The sequence below is a fragment of the Ambystoma mexicanum genome, chromosome 6p (assembly GCF_040938575.1).
Source record: "Ambystoma mexicanum isolate Mex_15411 chromosome 6p, UKY_AmexF1_1, whole genome shotgun sequence".
Lineage (NCBI taxonomy): Eukaryota > Metazoa > Chordata > Amphibia > Caudata > Ambystomatidae > Ambystoma > Ambystoma mexicanum.
The window spans coordinates 939,022,098-939,045,287 of record NC_090935.1 but is presented as its reverse complement, the minus strand read 5'-3'; the positions used below and the strand labels follow the sequence as shown (position 1 = coordinate 939,045,287).

General features: G+C 45.4%; 1 protein-coding gene across 1 annotated transcript in view; it reads left to right on the top strand.

Moving 5' to 3' along the window:
• The window catches only part of DTWD2 (DTW domain containing 2), a 1,031,673-nt gene that overhangs the window by 702,992 nt on the left and 305,491 nt on the right, over positions 1-23,190 (top strand). Inside the window, exon 4 of the mRNA XM_069625558.1 lies at positions 14,017-14,209. Coding sequence (XP_069481659.1) covers positions 14,017-14,209 — 193 coding nt within the window. The remainder of the gene's footprint in view (positions 1-14,016; positions 14,210-23,190) is intronic.

Below are 23,190 nucleotides of genomic sequence, written 5' to 3'. Positions count from 1 at the left end.
TTCAGGATGCCCTTAATGGGCCTACTCTCCCGGGGTTCCCCATTGAACTGTACTGTACTTGGGTGCCCATACCCGGATGCCCACCCCTCCATTCCTGGGAGGTACTGGCCTATGAGCCCCATGCTTCTGGCTGGATAGTAATCTGCCATCCCTGTGGCCCTGTGCTCATGTGCGCCAGGGGACATGGGGGTGGCAGAGTCCAGGGACTGAGAGGTATGAGGGCCTCTGGTACTAGGGTTCCTGAGGTTATGCTCCGGAGTTTCCATTTCCCAGCGAACCTCATCTCTATCCGCCCCTGCTCCCTGTTGCAATGCAAGAGCCTGCATTTGTGCCTTCAGTTCCTCAGTTAAGGCCTTACTGGACTCTATCAGTCTCTCCTGCATCGCTACCTGTTGTTGGAGCCTATCATTGTGTTCACAGAGGGCCTCGTTTTCCCTCTGTGCTTCCTGGTTGGTCCTGGAGAACTGGGCCAGTCTTTGCTGCAGGAGGGTTACCTCCTGAGCTGTGTCCCTATTGGCCTGCTCCTTTCTTGCTAGAGCATCCTCCACCCTCCTGGTGTGCTCTAACAAGTTCTGGTGTTCTTTTTGGAGATCACCCAGTCCCTGGTGGGCCAGGTGATTTTCTTCCATTTTTCTTTTTAAATGGCAGACTTCCTGGCCTAAGGCGTCTCTTTCCTGACTAAGAGCCTGCATTTGCGCCGCCAGGTCGTCCCTCTGCCTTTGAAGGGCACCAGCTTTCTGCCGTTCTTCATCAAACTCTGCCTGGATATCCAGGTCTTTCAAAATCAGCTTGTTGCTCTCTACCTTCACTCTATCTAGATGACTTTGCAGGGTGGCTACCTGCTCCGTGCATGCCCTGTTAAAGTCTAATTGTTGCTCCAGCTTTTTCTGGCTCTGCAGTAAGGAGTCCAAACTGTCTTGGTGCTCCTTCTGCAGGGCCAGAAATCTGGTATCCTGGTCAGCCTTTTCCTGTTGCAGTATATCCATATCCTCCTTTATTTTAGTGATGTACCGTCTGCTGTCATTTTCTGACTCCTGGCTCCTCTGCAGCCTCTGCTCAGAAGAGTCCAGATCAGATTGGGCCTTCTGTAATGCCATCTGTTGCCTATTTGCCAGATTTTGGCTTTCAGCACATCTATCCTGCATGTCTCCCACGTATAGGTACAGGTATGCTGCTATCCTGGCAATCTTATTGTGTTCCTCTTTGGCTTTAGGAGCCATATATAGTTCACTCAGGGCCACATGTAATGGACCCTGATCTCTCCATAAGTCTGACCCTGTTTCAGTGACCTGTCGCGTGATGGCCTGCAACCAGGCATCCTGGCCCTGCTCAGTCCATTCACCTCTCACAAATAGCTTATGCAAGAGGTGCTCTCTGGCTATTTTCATGTCTACTAAGGTCGTCATTCTAGAGATTGGTCTCTGTCCTGACTTACAGAAGTTTGTTTTTTATTTTTGCAGAACAGAACTTTTCTTGGAGTGTCCCTTTTGAGGAATGCTTCACAGCGTAATGCAGCGTGGTGATCCGACCGGATGTATGTATCCCGTCAGTTAGCACACTGTATTAAGCTGCACAAGTGGTAAATCTAACCCAACGTCTCGGCTCGAGCCCCCAATTTATAAGAGGATTCAATTCAGCACTACAGCCAAGTCAACGCCTAGTCCAGAATACTGAATGAAAACCCTTATTGATATATCTTTATGTCCAGTTCATGCGTTCTGGATGACTACCCCTATATAACACCCCTCTCTTGGAATCCTCCTGACCCCACTGAGCCAAGAAGTAGTTCTGTTTTGCAAGTTAAAAGGTTTATTTGATAAATTAAACAATAGATATATATATCCCACTTTATAATAAATTAATAATTGAATAGCACCCTTAATCTGATATGATAAAGATCAACAACGGAAAATCTGGCACTAGCACACTTCTTATAATCACTAATGAGTTGACATGAAATGGATAAGGTAGCACACAGGTGAATAGGAACAAAAGAAGAAGGTGGTACAAAATGCTTTATGTAAGCTCAGGTGGATGCAATATTCAATGAATGCAGTACAGAAAATACTCAATATGATTTCAACCAAACAATGTCATCACTTTTCTCTGGCAATCCCCTCCCCCCCTTGATGCAATGCAAGGAAATGGAAGGAAGCACACAGTTCTCAGAAATGCAATCAACTGTAATTCAGTTCACCCCAGCAAGCTTACACTACAGAAAACAGATAGGAGTTTTGAAAACACAGGCCCAAATGCTTTGATATGTGCTAGCAATGGATGAGAAATATGTTGGAAATGCTTTTAATTCCCTTTCAGAGGTTCAGGGTGAGTGGTATCTACTCTCTATGAATTCAGGATCACCTTAACAATGCTTTAGTAGTAACTAGCAGGTAAACAAAGTTTTTGGCAAGGAAAAGCAAAACTGCTGTCTTTTTACACGTGAAGAAATTTGCAAATCGCGGCAAAATTCGCGGATGCGCCGAGCGCTATTACAGAGGAACCACAAGGACTATCTCTATCGTTTTGGGGTCCTAGGAAAGCCTAGGATCTCAGCTTCATAATGAAAGTTACTGCAAGTCTCTAGCCCAAACGGTTACAGAGTTATGACCGATTTAATAGAGGTCGTTTTTCAGATTTGAAATTCTAAAGTTCAAAAAGACAAGTGCAGCTTGCAACTAGGAAATGACAAGTGACAGCTTTACAAATGACAGGTGACAGTTAGGAGGCAGTTCTACTTAGATTAAATAGATTGAATTATATTATTTTAACTAGGAGATTGGTTCTGCACAGTTTTCTAGGTACTCACACTATATTCTTGAGTGAAATGGGCCTCGCCATGGATCTGGTCAGGTTTTAAACTCGCCTCTGGTCTCTGCACTTCACAGTGATCTGGGTCAGCTCTCTCTGGTTCTCTGGTCTGGGTCTCTAGTTCTGGATAGATTGAAGTCTCTAGTTTGGCTCTCTGGAGGTTTGATGGAGGTAAAGTATGGATTTTTCCGGCAGAGCGTCCCGCTGCAGATGGAATTGAAGGTCCCTATCTGTCCTGTCTGTCTGCTTTTATGTGTTTAGAATGTGGGTGTGTTCTAGCATCACTGACCCTACCTCTCTCTCAGCTTCTAATTGGTCAAACTTCCATTTATCATTTGATTGGGGAATGAACTGTGAGTCAGAGGGATGTCATTTTATGGCTTGCAGATAGGACACTCCTCTGTCAGATTGCACACATTCTATATTTGATAATAAAAGACATATTTCACAGTTACACAGTTGCTTGAAATTACATATACATGGTGTGGCTGAATTTAGCCATGTCTCTGTCCAAATCTGCTGTTTCTAAGAGCTTGCATTCAGAAATGGCAGATAATTGACTTTTTAACTGATTTTTCAATTTCTGACATTGACCCAACTTTACATACATGTGCGTAGGGAGTATGGACATTAACTGATGAAGTTTCAGATTTTTAACATGCACACATTTAGAGTAATATCCTCTTTTCCGCTAAAACCCCCCTGAACATACCACCGGTTCTAAAAACCTCTTAAAATGTGGGCAGAAAAATCACAAGAATTATGGTATCATTTATAAAATTTTCACATGTCTGCTCTATGAGTTATTCATCTTTTTAGAGTTATGTTCTGGCTCCAAAGGGGTGTGGTTTCCTCTCAGCACAAGGTAGAAATACTGGTTTATCCAGTTCTGCCAAGCCAGCTTGCTCTCACAGGCAGTGCTCCTCCCAGCTTCTGCCAAGAGGAAGCTACATTTTACGACTGCTGTAATAAAACCTTCGCCTGAGTCAGGAGAGGCTCATTGTTCAAGAGGAAGCCATTTATGATCCTCTCAATAAACCCTCTGCCTGGGTGAAGGGAGTTGCATTGTTCACTCTCCTGCAGAGCACAGGTAATTCAATTATCAGATAGATGGCATATCCTTAGTGTGAGCAGCAAAAGGGCAGCTAGGCCTGGGAACACAGCTGTGACTAAAGTTTCACTCCTGATGGGGGTAGTTGCCAGGCAAATTGGAATCTCTTTAAGCTGTCATTTCTGTTCCCCAGTTTCTGCATTCAAATAAAACTAAACATTTTCACATATGCAGCTAGAAGGCTGATTCTAAGTTTAAAACTATGACATTTAAACTGTTACAAAGGCATGTGACACCAAACATAGGTCACTCATTTAATCTAAACATTTTCGATTTTAGTGTCTTTAAATCCAGTGCAACTTAAACTGCTGACTCCATAGCTCAGCCAGTTTTGTTATAAGCATTGTTCTGGGCTCTTCATTTCCCAGATTTTGTAGGCACACAACACTCCATTCTACCAAATGTCTGCTGGTGTCCAGTGAGTTTTTAGATGTGTTGCAATGTTTAAAATAGACAGTTTGAGCCTGCCTTCAGAGAAACACAGGGTGGTTTTAAACTGCCGGCTTTTGGATAGTGGTGAGTACTGGTACTGCACCCATTTTTGGGATTTTTGTTTTTTAGATTGATTCCTTTCAGCAAGTGATATTATATGGAGTAGATTGTCCATGTTCAGGACATGGCATTGGTGTGTTTCTGCAGTAAAGTAATTCTGTGCCTATGATTTGGCCATATTTGACATTCAAGAAAAATGAATTCCCAACAGTCTGGGTTTGCTTTTGGCAATCAGCATTGCATCTCTGAACTCACAATATAGGCAAAATGGGATTTTCCTGTGCATTTTCTGGGGAGCTCTGGCCATTATGATGTTTTCAATGCCAGTACTGCACAGTTTTGAGGTAGAGCCCGGATGCATGGGTAAATACATCCCACACTAGGCCTGACAACATTTCAGATAGTGCTGGAATGAGGACTCTCATGTGCTAGTGTGTGAAGAGTTTTGAATTAGTGTGTGTCTGTGTGTGTATTTGTTATGTTTGTATGTGTTTTGCAGGGGAGAGGCTATGCTTTTGCTCTTACTAACCTGTCCCACGCAAGACATTGCCCCTGGTATGGTGACGATGCGGAGGGCTTAGTGAGAGCACTGGTACCATGACGTGTTTGCACAGGGCAATACCAGTATACATTGTTATTGGGCACAGGCAGCATAGCCATATGTTTACAGTGGCAATGCAGACATATTTAGTTTTTGTGTAGAGGCAGCATGAACATATTTTTACAGCAACAATACTGATTAATGCAATAAGGCTGTACTCAATGTTAAATGTTGTGGTGCAAGTACTTCACCTGCTGAGGTTCAGAGTAACATGCTCATTAATAAAAAAACACAGCATCATTTATTGTAGTCCTGCACATGTTTAGTAGAGATGTGTTCATAACAGATCCATATCTAATATAAGTTTCATATTCTTGCTTTTTTGTTATTTAAATTAGTTGCAAAATATCATTTTAATGGCATCGCAGTTCAAACACATTTTGTGATGACATATTCATGTTAAACCCATAACAATTTGTCTTTGTAACACACTTCATTAGATGGACCTAACTGATGCTGGTTTAATATCAAAAATCTCGGCCCACTACTGACTCCCGTTTAGCCCAGAGAACCGCAATGGCAGACTACCAAAACACTGAGCCACATTTGCTTTACAAACCACTTCAGTCAGGAGTCACTTCAGATTCTCAAAACAGTGAGCGGTTTTGTTCTGAAATCTGCATCAGTAAGGTTCGTCTGATGAAGGCGGTTACCAACCCAAAACATTATGAAAAGAGCCAGAGTGTATGACAAAATATATGAGAATGGAGATGTAATTCAAATGATACTTTTCAACTAAATTCAAATAAAAATAGCAAGTCTATGCAAAACATATTGGTTGTGGCTATGTGTTGGAAACAACTTTACTGAATATGTACAAGACTAAAAGTAATATTATTACGTTTCTCATTAAAAAGCATATATTGGGCATAGCCTGAATCAATATCTTTTACAGTGACAGTACTGGCATATATTGGGCACAGTCAGCATTAACGTTTGTACACAAAGAAAGGACTGCCACAAGAAACTGGGGAGGCCCCAGAGCAGCATCAACAAAATGGGAGGAGCAAAAGAACGATAGAGACCTGGGAGTTTTGAACAAGCTGGACAAGGGAATCTGGTAACCCAGAGAGAATAGTACTGTTGATGCAGGCGAACTGCTTGAAGGAGGAAATACCCAAATTGCACTATTCACGGGGCAGACCTGGGTGAATCTGCCAGATGGATAATAGTCCCAGGAGGAACACTCAAGAAAAGCTGAAGAGAAGCCGTGGCTGGGAAGTGCCCAAGCTACAGCAAGTAGCCATGAGAGCCTACCTACCTGATGAAGGTCCCAGGAGGGAACCGCAAGAGAGAAGGAATGGCTGGGAAGGAAAAGGAGTAGAAAACCATTCCAATGCCGAAGCCACATGGAGAGGACAACACCGAAGCGTGTCAGAAGAAGAAGAGGGAGTGAGCATGACAGCCATCCTGACGAACCACAGAGAGACTCCAAAGGCGAGAGTTGATCAGGTGACGCATCCCTATGGCATTGCTGGTAATGGGGAGAGTGAGGAAACCCTGGGAACAAGGCACAGATAACAAGTGGTACAATCAGTTTCATCGTAGTAAGAAAAATGAATAGAACGATTGGAGTCAGCCTACTCAGCCCAGTGAATGGTTGGCTTTTTTCTCATGTAAATGGCAACATTGGTGCTCTTAAAGCTGTGGCAATGATTTGCCTATTAAAATCAAGACTACGTGCACTAAACAGTTTCCAGACTGATCAATTGTCCACCATCGAGGCACCACTGAAATGAGTGAAAACCACTACATCCAGCACCAAGATCACGGGGGCTCCAGCACACTATCCCACTGGACATTTGGAGCTTGGTCTCGAAGCAACCCTGGAACGGCAGCAGGGGGCATTATAGATTTCTCAACCAGATCGGCGTACGGATCTGTATTTCCTTTTAGCTCCCTTCCTTCATCTATCTTAAATCCAAAGAAGATTGAGAAGCATTCGGGGACTCAGCCTACTCGTCCCAGTGAATGGTTGCATACTAGGAAGAGTGAGAATTATTCAGGGACTTACCTACTCATCCCAGGTGAATGAAAAAATCATAAAAAGGACTGAGACCGGTCGCTGGGTACATCACACAGACTCCAGTGAGGAGACAAGAACGCAGCAGTTTGTAATAAGCGATAAAAGATAAGGTGTACAACTGGTGAAACTGCTGTCAGAAATGGGAAACTGCCATCTACAATTGTGAGGAACAGAGTAAAAGAATGATCAGGTGCCAGAGCACCTAGAGAGAGGAACTTGAGAAGCTGAGGAGAAATAAACAAATGGACATGAAGAAGTCCCCTAAGAGAACTGAATGAATTGGTGCAAGAAATAGCTAAAAGCTATTTGAAGATCCTGTACTGAGAAGTACTTGCTTAAAAGCAATCACAGGAGAAGGCAGTCCTTCTCCTGGTCCTTAGTTACTTAGGATAAGTGGCAGGGTCTGTGAACATTATTTTTGGACGGAGAACATACTTTTACTTTGGACTTCAGAATGGACAACTGCACCCTAGTTTAGTTGTGATAGGTAGGGAACCCCTTAGAGTAGGGAAAATCATGCATTTTCTTATTTATAATAAACAGCCCTTGAAATGGCAAATCCTGGTCTGTCTCCTTCTGACCTACCACAGGGGGCTTTAAAAGAAACCCTAGGAAGCAGGAGGTTGTGGGTTGTTGGGGAGGGGTCAGAGGTGGCAGTGCAAGAGTCCAGTAGGAGGAAGAATGGCGGAGTGGACTGTGGAAGCAATTTCTTGAGCAGATGAGGTATTGGCTAGTGAGTGCAAGTGCAAGTTATTCTAGTTGACTTCTTCTGGTCTCTGGCATCTGTCAGCGCTGAGACCAAGCCCTCAGCAGGCTTTCTGCAAATTATACTGCTCTCTTTATGACCTTAGTCAGAATCTGAGTAATAGTCCTTACCAGGCCATGGTTTCTCATCTCCTTCTCTGGCTCTTCGGATGCACCTTTTTCTAAGAACCCCTCTCCCAACTGTGCAGATTTCCTATTTGTCCTTCTCCCTTTTATGGGGCCGTACCTCCTGTAGATTGTCCAACAAACTGAGGATTGGGCTACCATTTTCCTTGTTTCCTGCAGGTTGTGGGATTGCCCTTGCTGGGATTACCCTCTTGCTCATATGTTGGTTCCCTGCTTCCTGATACTGTGGTGGCTTATGATTTCCTTCCATGTCACAATTGGGTTTCTGAATGATCCCAATAGCACAGACTTAGGGAATGAAACATTGTCTGCTATCGTGGAGTTACGTGGAAGTGTACTTGTCGGTGCATGGCTATGCACACCACCCCTAGTCACAAGGATGGCACCTGTCTGTTGCTGTGAGTGTTTCAGACCACCAGGCGACCCTGTTGTGGGAACATACGTTAAGCAATTCTTTAGTCATGTGTGCAGGAAAGGTTTGTGTTCCACCCAGCTTGCCTGGAATGGGACATTGATATTGAGCATATTTATCCCTGTGTACATATGCTCCATATCAGTGGGCCTCATTACACGGATGGCGGTGGTCCAAGGTGCTATTAGCACCTTGGTCCATGCCGGTAAAATACCGGCACCGCCTTGGTGGAAAGGGGAATTACCGCCCTATTCCAAGGTTGGTGGGGTGGTAATTCCCCTTCCCCCATTGCCCTTCCCCATTCCCATTTTTGCCCCATAGGGCATAATGGGAATGGGGAAGGTGCTAATTACGGCACCGCAAATTGCGGTACCGTAATTAGCTCCCCGGTCCCTTTGCGGGTTGGTTTTTAACGCCTGCAAAAAGCAGGCGTTAAATTCCCCAACCTGCAAAGGGACCTCGTAGTAAGGCGGTAAGCGTTTACCGGTACCGGTACAATACCGGTACTGGTAAACCCTTACCGCCTACCGTGTAATGAGGCCCAGTGTCCCTGGCAGCCACTTACAGAGCATGGAATTGTTAACTAACACATGTAACCATAAGACAAATTGTTTATCAGTTTGGCAAGTGGTTGAGATTACAGGTGTTGGGTCCCCTGTGGATTCTGATGTAATGACTTCAATCTATGAAATATATCTACATTTCTAATGTTTGATTTTTTTTTTACTACACAGTATCCCTAATCTAACACCCGCACCATGGCCAAACCACCCCAAATTCTGAGATAAGAACCTGTCTGTTTTTAATCATCTGAATATTTTATTTCGAATAATAAATCAAAAAATAGGTGATCTCTTAACATTCAATGCTCGGGATGTCCCCCACAAAAGTCCACAATAGTCCACATATTTACAGTCATCTTAGGTCTATAGAAGATAAGCACAGCATTCCTGCTAACATCTTGCTAATGTTTACATTCACAATATCCTCAAACACCCATAAATATAAAAGCAAATATGAATAACTATTATAGAGAAAAGAGTAAAATTCTCTCCAATATGAGCATACAAATTATAATTTTCTGTTTCAACAAGAATCTATCCACAAATGTGGGCATCAGAGAAATATATTGATTAGAATGTTGGACTTGTAGCTTGGGCATAGTTACAAGAATGTTTGGTAGGGTTAAATTGGTTGTATTAATTCTACAGATTTGTTTTAGGGTAGAAGCTTTTTTCTGGAGCGCAAAATATCTTAAATATATTAAAGCGTCGCACAAGCTTGAGATTATAAAATTAAAATAGAGAAGGAATCAGCAAGTTCATTTTAATTGGCATTAGGGTTCTACTTACAACAGAATCCTTCTATTTCTGTGCAATATTATTTTAAACACATGTTGCTTATTTAAATTGGGATTGTTTTCTTGAGAATGAAGGGGAGAAACAAACCTCCTTCGCATTCCACTTTGAGGACTAGACAACCATATTCAGGATTTTTCATTTATGTAAACTATGTTTTTAACATGTGTAGAAGTGTACCCATCCCTGAAAGTCTGTGAATCATGTTGTACACAATGATCACACACCCAGATACAGTTTTCTCCTATGATAACACAGGTAATTAATTAGTAATTGGTTATTGCCAGAGACTAATATACCCTGCATAATGATACATTGTAAGACATTCTATTTAAAATATACTTCCTGTCACAATTTATTAGGCGGTCAATCTCAACTCAGGGAGTTCCTTTCCTCCCCAAGCAAGGTGGCGGGCACCCAAAGTCCTTATACAGATGCAACTTTTGTGAGGCCTCCAACCTATCTCGCACCACCAAGCAAATACCCTCTGTACCACCAATGAGCTAGGAACCAGGCTGGTGCATAGTAAGAATATATATTTATTTAATGTTTGACACAGAATAATAAAACAACAAAAACTTAGCCACCAACACTGTGGCACAACACAATATCATAATCTCAAATTACTAGCACCAATTGACTGATTTATATTTCTAATGGACTTACAGATACTACAACACACAGGTAAAATTTAGAGATGGACAGTCATCACATTACATTAGATTTCTTGCAATTTCACCCACAAACATTGTGACTCACACAGTGATTGCTTAGTCTGTTATCAAGCTCTTTTCTCCCAGCGTCCCCCACCCCCAGGCATCAATTAAATATAACTCCTCTGGTTGGGAGGCAAGGTACATGGAGTCGGAATACAATGGAAAAATCGTCCTGGGTTTTTATGAAATGACAGGGTTTGGGAAATAGACACAAAGAAATAAAATTGTTTTGGCCTTTTTATTTGTGTAAAATGCAGGGCCTTGGGATTCTGATTTGGGATGCAAGTAAATACATGGGAAATGTTGTTTTGCACACTCTACATTCACTTGAATGGCAGGGTTTTAGGGTTACCTATTTTGGGATTATGGACACCTCCCTTCTGTACAGGAGACAGGGGTTTTTAGAAAAGTAAAGTCACCCAAGTACTTTATTGTCTTTACCGGCTCTAACACAAAGGGCATGAACTTTGTTAGTCATGAACTTTAACAACACTCATCGCATGATTTTCTGTATGGGAATTCATTGATTTAACTTGAATTCAATGCGCTAAGAATCGACACAGTTTCTCCCCCTACCCACAATTCAATGGAAAGGATTAAGGCAGGCAGTTCCCAACACAATTCAATTTAAATGGATAGGGCAATTTTCTATAGTGGAATTAATTTGAGTTAGATTTAATAAAATGTGCCAAAGGTCTCCCTGCTTTCACTCCCCTACCCGCTATGCGAGATGGAGATTAACGATGGCAGTCCCCCCCCCACACTTTTGTTGGCATTTGGATTAATCTACTTACATGGGAGGGCTTGGTTATGGGGCATCCAGGGCACCAGCAGGGCTCCTCTGAGGATAGCACAGATCTGGTCAAAGGCTTCGGTCAAGGGTAGTCCCCAGAACCCAGACTTCCTCTAGCTCCTCAAATGGCAGGCCTAGCTAGCTTCTAGATTTCCCAGTCTCTGTCTCCCATGCAATGTTTAAGGTCTTGGTAGCTAGTTGTTCCTTGCAAGAGTCCAGAAGTAGACTTCCTCCAGCAATAGAGTGGGAAAGTCAAGGGAAAAATCGAAAGTCCAAAGAAAGTTCCCAAGAGTCAAAAAGTCAAAGAAAATCCCCTCTAAGAATGAAAACTGATCTGTTATAGGGCTGGTGACACTCAATTATTATCATAATTCCTATGCTGTTGATTGGCCAGCTCTCTCCCTCCCCCAACACACCCGCTGCCTGCTGATAGCACTAGGAGTTGGTGGTGTGGATGATGGAGGCTGCAGGAGGAGAAAGATTCATCATCCCAAAATGACAAGTGGGTTTAACTTTTTCATTGCCCTTAAAAATCTAACAACATGGCAGCTACCCCAATTTTTCAGATAACTACAAGCACATATATATATTTGAGTTCTATATTTTATGGTGAGTCGGAAAATACTAATCATATCTTGGCACGCTCTTCCTGGGAGGTGCTACCATCTATATCGATTTGCTCCTGAGCCGAAATAGTCCCAACTCGGACTCTTCAAGATTCAAACCTTACTTCCATAACCTATCACCACACCAACTTTCCATTCCCTCAGAATTATGAGAAGGCCAAAATCATAATTGTCTTCATAACTCAACTTGTATACATCACACAGGATCCACATTTATGTGACACAGACGGGCTTCTTATCCACTTTAATATGATTCCAGGATGAGCTCACTGGGACACACAATTTTATTTTTAATAAAGTAAAGGTGGCCCAAGGCATCACATGTGTTCCTCATCTTTACACTAGGCACAACCTTTTTTTAAGATTCATTTCTGTTCTTGTGACCTGACACGAACATCTGCTTATCAGCAAGGTCTGTTTCATACACAATGTTTTGATCATCCATTATTGACTCTGAAGCCATTTCATGAGTGTGAGTGTGAGTTTGGGTGAAGTTGGGTGTATAGGTTGAATGGGGACAGAGAAGGGTAGTTTGATGGTGTGAATGGGGGTGGGGTATTGGATGGGAAGGACTAGGGTGAGTGCGAGATTAGATGGGGTGAAAGATGTACGTTTGGGTGAGTTAAATTGGGGGCTCCTGATAACCACAGTGCTCACAGATGTGGGAGACCATCTATCCCTCTTCTCATGGCAGTGAACACATGCCTATTTTCTTTTGTTTTGGGTTGCAGCACCAGAGATTCGAGCTGGATTGTGGAAACACCTCATTGGATCAGTAAGGTTTTTTGACATAACAATAAAGTCAGAGGCTGGGCTCTCCAAAGGCACTTTTGCTGCCTTATGGACTTGGAGCTACTGGTGCCAGGGCATGAACCCCCCAGAACCAGAGAACTCACAGGCAGGAGCAGGAGAGGGTTGGAAGGGTACTTGGGGGCTGCCTGGAATGGGGTCTGGAGACCCAGGGAGACGAGAGTGGTCAGATGTAGCAAAAGGGAGCCAACAGTGGCCTTTTTTTATATGTATTTACAAAATATAAGCACTATGCTTGTGGCACATTTCTTGTAACCTTGTCACTAAGTTGAACATGAAAACAATGCTGTGTACGGCAGCTTGCAAAGTATGGGCGCCGTGGTTGATTTGGTTCAGTATGTGCTGTCAAGATAAACTATGCTTATTCAAGCAAGTTTAAAACTACTGCATAATGGGCACTTATGCTACTTGCATGTATCACAAAATAAATATCTGGGTTAAGACACAGGTGCTTAGCTGACCTCTTTGGTCTGAAATTTCTTGGAAAGTTAGCAATAAAAAAGCTGCCAAATTAAAGAGAATGCCGAGAATATGTCATGGATTTGCGTGAAAATAGCCTCCCATACCCATGAGCTTTTCCCAACCCCTGACCCTTACCACTGTCTTAGGATATCTTGTGGGTTTGTCCCATAATTGCGGTCTCCGTCCTGCAGTTTGCAGAGTGGCTGTGCGGGATTCAGGTTGTCCCGACTTGCTTTGTTCCCTTGAGTGTGACTCTCGGGAGACAGCAAGTCGGGACAAGCTGCGTCCAGCACATCCACTCTGCAAACTGAAGTGGCCGTCTACACACCACGGCGCTGCCGCCTGCTGCTGCCTGCTGCTGCCTGCTGCTGCCTGCTGCTGCCTGCAGTTTTCTTTCTCTGGGCGGCTCCGCTGCCCCGGCTGCTTTTTTGAGCCTGCAGGTCGAGCTGCTAACGCTCTGACACCTTTCTTCATTCCAATGCTAATGCTTTGTTCCTGGGGTCGTGATGGTCATGTTTGCAGTTAAAAAACGTGACCATCACCTCCCAAGGACAAACCATTTGCATTGCAATTAAGCCAAGTGTTAAGAGCCATTAACACATTTAAATTTCAACTGGGGTGGGCCAAACGTGAATGACGCTATGATGTCATCACCGCCTTCTGGGCAAGTGTCCGGAAAAAGGATAACAAAAAGCAAAAAGTTGGCCACCCTAGCTGCATGGGAGATGAAAAGTGGAGGGAGCAGGCAGCCCTTGCTGTAGCATGAAAAGAGAGTCAGCAGGGATATGCGGCTCGAGTGTATAATCCTGCTCCCATTCTTGTTAAAGATGCTTAAAGTGTAACTGCTTTCAGTTCTATTACTCGAGCACTGGAGCCATCAAATCGCTTTACCATTTTGTCAATGTTATAGGTACCCCGAATTAGCAGCTGTGTGCAGAAGCCCTGGAACATTAATCCTATATCCTGGATCCGAAGCAGATAATCTGGAGGACACATCCTCGCTGACCTCCGTTTACCCTTCGTCCATTATAATTATTGATGGAACGTGGAGTCAGGCCAAAGACATTTTTTATAAGAACTCCATCTTCAGGCTACCAAAACAGGTAAGACTGTATGAACGGTGCACATAGGAAGCTGACCAGTATTTCTTGACCAGGTAAAGATGTTTAAAGAGTACGATCACTGCACCTTGTGCACATTGTTTCATAGAGACATTCAAAATGGGAGTGATACAAATTCTTGACTGATTCCTTCTCTTTCGCCTTTTCTATTTTTCACTCGTATTACAGTAGAGGACCAACCATAAGCATAGCCGTCCTTCCTGCACTAATAAGGCATATCTGCTCTACACCAATACCTGCATTACGTTGGCTCAAGCATTTGCATATAACGTCTTATTGTGAAGCTCTGGCTAGAATTAGTTTTAGCTCTCTGCCAGTGCTCATACTGAATGGGCCCTGGTGTCTATCTCTGCAATGCAAACAAGTGCATTGTGGTGAAAGTTCTGTTATAAATGCAGCCTTTTTGCAGAAGTGAGTGGAACTGTTTCAATTAGGGAAAGATGCTGAATGTTTCTTTTAAAAGATTGTTTTGTTTCCATACTGCCCGGTACGTTAATGTGTTTTCCCCTTTTGCGCTGCATTACATTGTGTTTGCCAATGAGTGTTAAATTGGTGGCAATGATGGCTTGGGGGCATCGTAAAGGTTTATGTAGAAGACTCCCAATTGATCAATTGGCTGCATTCTTTAATGACAAAACAGATGCAGACCTAGATATCAGCAATGACACTAATGATCGCAGCAAAACAAACCAAAACTCCAACAGGTCTGACTTTGCAGATGACGGTAAGATTTCTTTGTAAAAAAATAAGCCCACCATGAAAGAAAAATACTTATTGTCTACATTTGGAAAGCCAGCCCTGGTTGTTTTGCTAGAGTTTGATTTATTGAGTTTTGCCAGGTGGGAGGGATCTAGCCAGACATATGATGCCAGCTTACTACCCTGGGGCTGCCTGTGATTCCAGGCAGTGCAGACATGGCCTTTTAGTTCCGGGTGACCTCAAAACTGATTTCTGTTTTGTTCTGCTCTCCTGTTTTGGCACAAATGAGCCAAAATGGTGAACTGCTAGGCCCCCTTAAGAAATTCTGATTTGCTAAAAAGTGTAGACTCAAACGATTCTGGCCTTTAATTTGTGGGCTTCCCCGAGACCGTGATGTTTTAGGATTGAAATGCTATGATTGTGTAGATCATTACTAACATAATTTCCCCTTAGAATCAAGCATAACTTCATGGGATATAAGGGACTTAATGTCTATATTTAATCAGCGAAATATACTGCTGGAATACATACATTTTGGAATCTAATTGTTGGCCAGGTCTCTAAAGTTTAGTTGAGCGATTAAGGGCAGTATCTTCAGCTGTGTGGGAATTTCATTGTCGACAGCGACATAAGAGCTGGTAAACTAAGTCAGAAGCACAGAAAAGTAATTACAAGGGAATGAGGCTGCGTCTTCTTTTGCATTAGCTGCGCCCAGTGGCTGCTCTGTGTTTCACCCTGCACTGTTAATTTCTGAACTTAGCTGTGCCCAGTGGCTGCTGTTGGGTTTCATCCTGCACTGTATACATTTCTGAACTCAGCTGTGCCCGGTGGCCGCTGTGCGTTTCACCCTGCACTGCTAAATTTCGAACTTAGCTGTGCCCAGTGGCTGTTGTGTGTTTCACCCTGCACTGTTCATTTTAGAAGTTAGCTGTGGCCAGTGGTTGCTGTGTGTTTCAGTCTTCACTGTTAATTTTCGAATTTAGCTGTGCCAAGTGACTGTATTCTGCCTCTTTCTGTCCTGCTGTTCCTGTCCTGTTCTGTCCCTTTTGCTTGCACCCTCCCTCTTGTTCTCCCCCAGTGTTCCCACCATCCCTTCTGCCCCTTCTCACTCCCCACCCAACACCCCATTTCCCTCCTCCCTCCACATCACAAATGGCTCTCTCTGTTTCCCCTATCTTCTCCAACTGTTTCACCATCGACTATCCCACCCTTCCCACTAAGTTTGTTAGAAAGAAATTCAAAAAGGATATCCTGGTCTCCAACCCTGTCCTCCCTATCGCTGATACCTAGACCAGCGCTTCCTCCAGACAGACCCTCACCGACATCCTCTTTGTCATTCCTTCGCCAGACCTATCGACTCTTCATATGTTCTATGTGCTCTCTCCTTTATCCTCCTCTCCCATTAATGGTTGTACTCCCTGGGAGGAGGCCCTCCTGGCTTCCTTCCACTCCTTTAAGGTCATCATTAATGTTTACCTTAATGGCACCGTTTTGGTCCAAGGCACTCAGGCCAACCTTCTCCTCTTTGACAGACGTTTCCTGTGACTTTTCAATTTCCTTTCTGCTCCTGCTGTACCCTTTCTCCCTTCTTCAGCTTCTTTGCCTCCACCCTCTGCCACTTCTCTGGCACCCCCTTCCTCGGCTACCTTGCCCTCTCCTCCTACCTCCTCCGCCCTCCCTCTGGCTCCTTCTTCACCTCCGCAGGAAGTACTGCTAATTTCTACCCCTCCCTGGAAGTCTTTCAAGGATGGCAACCTTCTCCACCTCGCCACTCTTAACACTTGTTTAACTGTCAAACACTCCTCAAACATCTGCCGTCTCCTTGAAGAAGTGGACCTTGATGTCCTTGGTCTCACCGAGACATGGTTCACGGCCAGCTCTGTCACAAGCTTTGACACTCTCCTCCCTGATGGCTACAAGATCCTCTCAGTGCTCAGATCCAACGTCCCAGTGGTGGTGTAGCCTTAATCTTTCCAGAGTGGATCCCTGCCTCCATCATTCCTATGCAGGCCTACTCTTCCTTGGAATGCATTGTCTGTTGGCTTTCTCTCTCTCCTGCCACTCTCTCATAGTTGCCACTATCTACTGGCCACCTGGTCAGATCACCTCCTTACTCTCTGAGTGGGCGGACCTCCCTTTCTCTCTCCTGGCCTGAACCACTCAACTCCTCCTCATCCTTGGAGACTTCAACATCCATCTGGATGCCTCCTGTCCTGCCACAGGTCTCTTTCATGATCTCTGCGACTTTCTCTCTCAACTCTTTAAAATCTGCAAGGAATTGGCCAATCCTTCCGCAGTCTCTACCTCTCCTTTCCCTTCCCAGGCCTTCTGTACGGCCCTGGCTTCTCACTTCATCTCTAAAACCTAGGACATCCTGTCGACCCTCTCAGCTTCTCCTGCTTCTCCCTCCACTCTCTCCTCTTCCTCTAGCTATGTTGCAGCCATTCCCTCTCCGTTCTCTGCCTTTCCTCTCCTCTCCCCTGACGAGGTTTCTAGACAAGTCCGATCTATGAAAACCTCTTCTAAGCAGGTTCTTCCCTGTTCTTCCGAAAACCATCAAGGACCACATTGACACCCTCGCCCCAGCCTTGGCTGACTTCTGCAACCACTCTTTCGTCTCTGGAACCTCCCTCCACCCCAAGCACTCTCTTGTGCACCCTCTCCTCAAGAAATCCTCAGCTGACCCCTCCCTTCTGGCTAATTATTACCCGATCTCTATTACTCGTTTCCTGGCCAAACTCCTGGAAAAGCTAGCAATCTCCCAGCTTAATCTTCACACTGAATCTGTTGGTTGACTTCATGACCACCAGTCTGTCTTCAGAGCAGCCAGAAGCATGGAAACTGCTCTCCTGAACATCCGTGAAGACCTGCTCTCCAACCTTGATTCTAACCTCCCTTTTGTCCTCATCCTACTAGATCTCTCTTCTGCCTTTGACACAGTCAGCCATGCCATCCTGCTCAACCCGCTCCATGATAATCTGGGTATCACTGATCAAGCGCTGGCATGGCTGGCTTCTTTCCTCTCTGACCGAACCCACCAGGTCCAACTTGGGTCCTTCCTCTCCTCTATCTCTCTCTCCACCTGTTCTGTTCGCCAGGGTCTAGCCTCTCTCCCTGGTTGTTCAACCAATATGTGGCACCTCTCGCCCACCGCATTGCTGCTCTCTGCTCCATATTTCAGTGCTATGCGGATGACACCCATCTCGCCGTCAGGCTCCCCTCTGCCGCCTCTTCTCCTTCTCTCATCTCAGACTGTTTTCCCGCAATCCAGGAGTGGTGCGCTGCCAACAATCTCTGCTGGAATGCCAGTAAGACAGAGATCCTCCTCATCCGCTCACCTGCACCCACCTTTCCCGCCACTCTCTGGCTAGCCTTTCTTCTCCCTCTCCCTGGTCCAACCTGTGAGGCTAAGAACCCTGGGGTTATCTTTGATTCCATCCTCTCGTTCTCCCCTCACATTTCTGACGTCGCTAAGAAGTCAAACTACCAACTGCAATTCTTCCTTTCCTCTCCTTCCCCCAGATGCTCACTGAGCCTATAGAGAGCTCTGGTTCTCTATAGGCTTGACTACTGTAACAACCTCTTTTTAAATCTACCCTTGTCTACTCTCCGCCCTCTGCAACTCATCCAGAACAGACTGCGAGACTTGTCCTTGGCCTTAAGCCCAGGGATCATATTTCTCCAGAACTGAAATCTCTCCATTGGCTCCCAGTGGCGGCAAGGATAGAATTCAAGACCCTTTGCATTGTCCACAAGGCCTTCTGGGGCCTGGGACCAAAATACCTCCACCTTTCTCTTCAGAAGTATCTTCCTTCTCAAGCTTTTCGCTCTTCCTCCTCCAACTCCCTGAGGGTCAGTCGCTTCTCTAAGCAATGAGTTGGGGGCAGATCTCTCTCTTCAGCCGGTGCCTCCCTTTGGAACAGCCTCCCTGCCTCTCTGAATCTTGAGCAACACCATCTCCGTTTCCAGAATCAGCTCAAGACTTTTCTCTTTGCTTCTGCCTTCTTTCATCCCTGCTGATCTCATGCCTGAAAATGCACTGGTTACCTGGCTACCCTCTGAATCAGGGACCCAGGTCCCTGCCCTCCCAGTTGCAGACTTGCACTGCCTCTTGGCAACTAGGGCTTTAAGTGGGCTTGGGCCTGCCGGGGCTGGGCCCCGGCAGGCTCCGAAATTTCGTTTTGAGACGGGGCCCTGCCGGGGCCCACTAAGCTCCCCTGGCAGTCCCGACCACTACACAAAAAGGCTTTTTTTTCTACAGCCTGAAGTTCTCGCTCATGTGCGAGAGCTTCAGGCTTCAGAAAAAAATGCCTTTCAGCCATAATGGTGGCGCCACACCTACGAGGCATTCCTTTAAGCAAGTGATGCCCGTGAGCCGGCGCCACCATTATGGAGAAAAAACGTGAGGCCGCTGAAAGCAGAGGACTTGTTTTCTAAATACTGAAACTCCCGCAGATTTGCTGGAGTTTTAGTCTTTAGGAAAAAGGCCTCAGCTTCCAGCAGCCTCACCCTTTCAGCCTTAATGGTGACGCTGCCCCTCCCCAGCTGGCGAGGGGCAGCGCCACCATTAAGCCTGAATAGGCGAGGCGCTATCCCCTGCCAGGCAAGCCTATTCAAAATAAATGCAGAGATCAGCACCCTTTCCCCAAAGGGGACCCCACCAGGTCGAACTTGGGTCCTTCCTCTTCTCTATCCAAAGGGGAGAGGGTGCTGATCTCTACATAAGGCTGCCTGGCAGGGGTGCCAGTAGCCCATGGAGCCAAGGCTCATGGGGGGCCGTGTCCTAACGGTTCAGCGGGACCCTCGCCGTTAGGCCACGCCCCCTTGATGAGCCCCGGCTCATTTTGTAGTGCCACTTAAGGCACTGGTTGCCAGCAGGGTTGCCATGCAGGGTTCTGCACCCGGGGGCTGTTTGTGCATCCCTACAGTCCCCCATACTTGCACTTATCTAACACATGTTGTCTGCACTTAACCACTACACTGCCACCTGTTGGCCACACTTTTTCTTTTCCTATGTCTTGATCCTACTTCTCGCACTTCTCCTCCTCCCCTTGCCTCTCCGGCACTTGCTCAATCTCAATGTCACTTGGCCTAGTAAGATTGTTGTTTTGTTCTCCCTTGTACCCAACCGCTTCGTCGAGCCTTGAAACACTTGTGTATAGGCGCGCTATAAATAAAATATCATATCATTCATGCCAGGTACCTATTGCGCCCAGAGTTCCAGATGTATGAGGTTGTCCAGAGTTTGGGAGGACCTACCCATTCTTGAAAGATAAATAATTTATCAAGCATGTCAAATCCAGAGTGAGATGTGTTCTGCATCGCAGGACAATCAAAGACGTGAACTTATTAAAATGACACTGTACATATTGTATGGTATTGTGTTGTTTTGTATTGATTTTGGTTATTACATTTTTTGGTTGTACATTCTACAGAGTTTAGCTTCGGAGATGTATGTGTGCATGTTGCCGTTCTAGGACTTGGGTGGCTGGCAAGGCTTGACTAAGTAGCCCAAGAGAGGTCAGACACATGGGTGGGTGCTGTTGAGGGTTAGCGATAGATTGCTATGGTTGAAGAGTCTATGTGCGGCCAGCTAAACTGGTTTCCTTTCGGGTGGTGGTCGCTGTATGCTAGTGGCAGAGGTGTTGAGGTAAGTCAGGTGGTTCAGTCTGGACAACTATGTGTGCATTAGACCGGATGTGCTTGGCCGTAGCCGTATTCTATTGTGCATGGATGCTTGGCCGTGTCTGTGGCCTGTGTCCACACTAGTGGTGTGAAGATGTACATACCGTAGGCTGCAAGGTTGCTTGGCTGGGGCAATATATTTCCAGATCTGGAATTGAGAGTCCTATACCAATGGAGCTAGCTTTCATATTGTAGCAGGTATCCGCATATATTAAACAGAGCTGGAAGCTACACCTAGATTTGAGAATCCTGTATAGTGAGAGAAAGGCCTATGTTTCACAGTGCAGTAGGTTTAGGCATATGGTAAACGCAGACGAGGCAGCACGTAGACTCTGAGAATCCTGTACAGTGGGACTAGAGGCCTAGGTATCACAATGCAGCATGTTTAATCTTAAAGTAAGCAACGATGGAGGCTACACCTATATTTGGAAATCCTGTGTAATGTGCTAGAAGCCTAGGTCTCAAAATGCAGTAGGTCTCCTTATATAATAAACAGGGAGGGGGATACACCTAGATTCGAGTATCCTGCATGGTGGCGGGGGGGCGGGGTTGTGCCTAGACTTCACAGTGCCATAGGCTTCGGCCTATACTACAGAAATTGATTTTTTGTTATACCTAGATTAGGGAATACCTTAGTAGTGGGAAGTTGCTAGTTTTGGGGACTTACTTAAGTGAGCGATGCAGGTTAAGAGTGGCAGTGAATTACTTGATGGGCGTGTGCTACCCTGGGTTACTTATTTCATTGTTAGGGATCTCTCATGTGGGCTGGCGGGCACGGTGAGAATGTTGTGAGTGTTTCAAGAGTGCCACAGCGAAAGCTGCTGGCTTACCTGGAGTGCTTATCTATTGGGAGTGTTGTTGTGGGTGGGTTGATGGTGGATCAGAGGTGCCACAACGAAAGCTGCTGGCTTACCTGGAGTACCAGTCGGCTTGGAGTGTTGCTGAGCAGTATGTGGTGGTGTGTCAGGTGAAACCGCTGCGAGAGTTGCCGGCCCCTGAGTTGTGATATATGCAGAGGCGTTTATTGGTATTGTATTCATGGGAAGCAGTGGATTAGGAGAGTATTGGGAAGAACCAGGTTTTAAGGGCCTTCCTGAATTTCAGGTGTTTTTCTGTGTTGTGTATGTGTAGCAGTAGGGAATTCCAGATGATTGGCGTTTGGACGGAGAGTGAGGAACCGCCAAGTTTAATGGAGCTGTGGGCTGGGATAAGGCGAAATGCAGTGTGAGATATGAGGTTCCTGGAAGGTTGTTAGGGGACAATTTTGTCTCGGAGGAAGTCAGGGCCAGTGTTGTGTACTGCGCAATGGGTTATCCACATGGCTTTGAAGGTGATGCGTCGAGCAATTGGGAGCCAGTGGAGGACTCTCAGGGTAGGGCTAATGTGTTCTCTGGTGGGCAGGTTAATGAGCAGGCATGCTGCAGCGTTTTGCATTCTTTGGAGTTTCCTTAGTTGGGATGCAGGCCTCCTAGGTAGAGGCAGTTTGCGCAGTCTAGGCGGGAAAGGATGATGGAGTTGATGGCCGATAAATGATGGGGGTAGGTGAGGTAGGGGAAAATCCGTCTGAGGATACATAGGTGGAAGAAAAACGTTTTGGATAAGCTGGTGGTGTGTTGGGTGAGGGATAAATCTGAGTCAAATTTGCATCCAAGATTTCTAACCACATTAGAAGGTGCAGGTGCTTGTCCTACTGATTTGGGCCACAGATTGGTTGGGGGATGAGTGATGTTTTCCCGTAGACTAGGATTTCAGTTTTCCCAGGGTTCAGGATGAGGTGGAAGGTCGTCATCCAGTGATCAATGTCTGAGAGACACAATGCTAGGTCCGGGCTGGCAGAGCCTTCCGATTTTGGGATTTTGAGGATGATCTGGGTATCGTCTGCATAGTTTTAGCACGTATGGTTGTACGAGCGGATGATTGCGGGAATGGGTTCTATTTAGAAATTGAAGATTAGCGTTGACATGGAGGCTCCTTGGGGGACACCTTTACAAACTGGACGTGATATGGATGTGAACTGGTCGAGATGCATGATTTGGGACCGGTCAGAGATAAAGGAGGAGATCCACGAAAGGGCTGTGCTTGTGATTCCTAGTGTTTGTAGTCTGACTAATAGAATCGAGTGATCGATGGTATCGAAGGCTGCTGAAGGATCTAGCAGGATCAGAACCGCACAGCTGTCTGTGTCGGCTGTTCTTCTTAAGTCTTCCCAGATGAAGACTAGGGAGGATTCTGTTCCCCTTAGTGGTCTGAAACCTGATTGCTCTGGGTCTAGGAGGTTGGTGGCTTCGGCAAATTGGCTGAGCTGATTGTAAGCCGTGTGATCAATCAATTTTGCGATGAAACGCGAATTGGCGATCGGTCAGTAGTTTTGGGGGAGGAGTGGGTCAAGAGTCGGCTTTTTGATAATGGGTTTGGTGTAGGATGTTTTTAGAGCTTTCGGGAACAATCCTGATGTGAGTGAGTGATTAAGGATTGTGCGTGCGCGTTGCCTGCAAAGGTGGAGGTTAGTATTTTTTTTTAGCATATAGTGAAGAGCACAATGTATCTGACACACTAAATGGCCAATGTGTGCCACACTG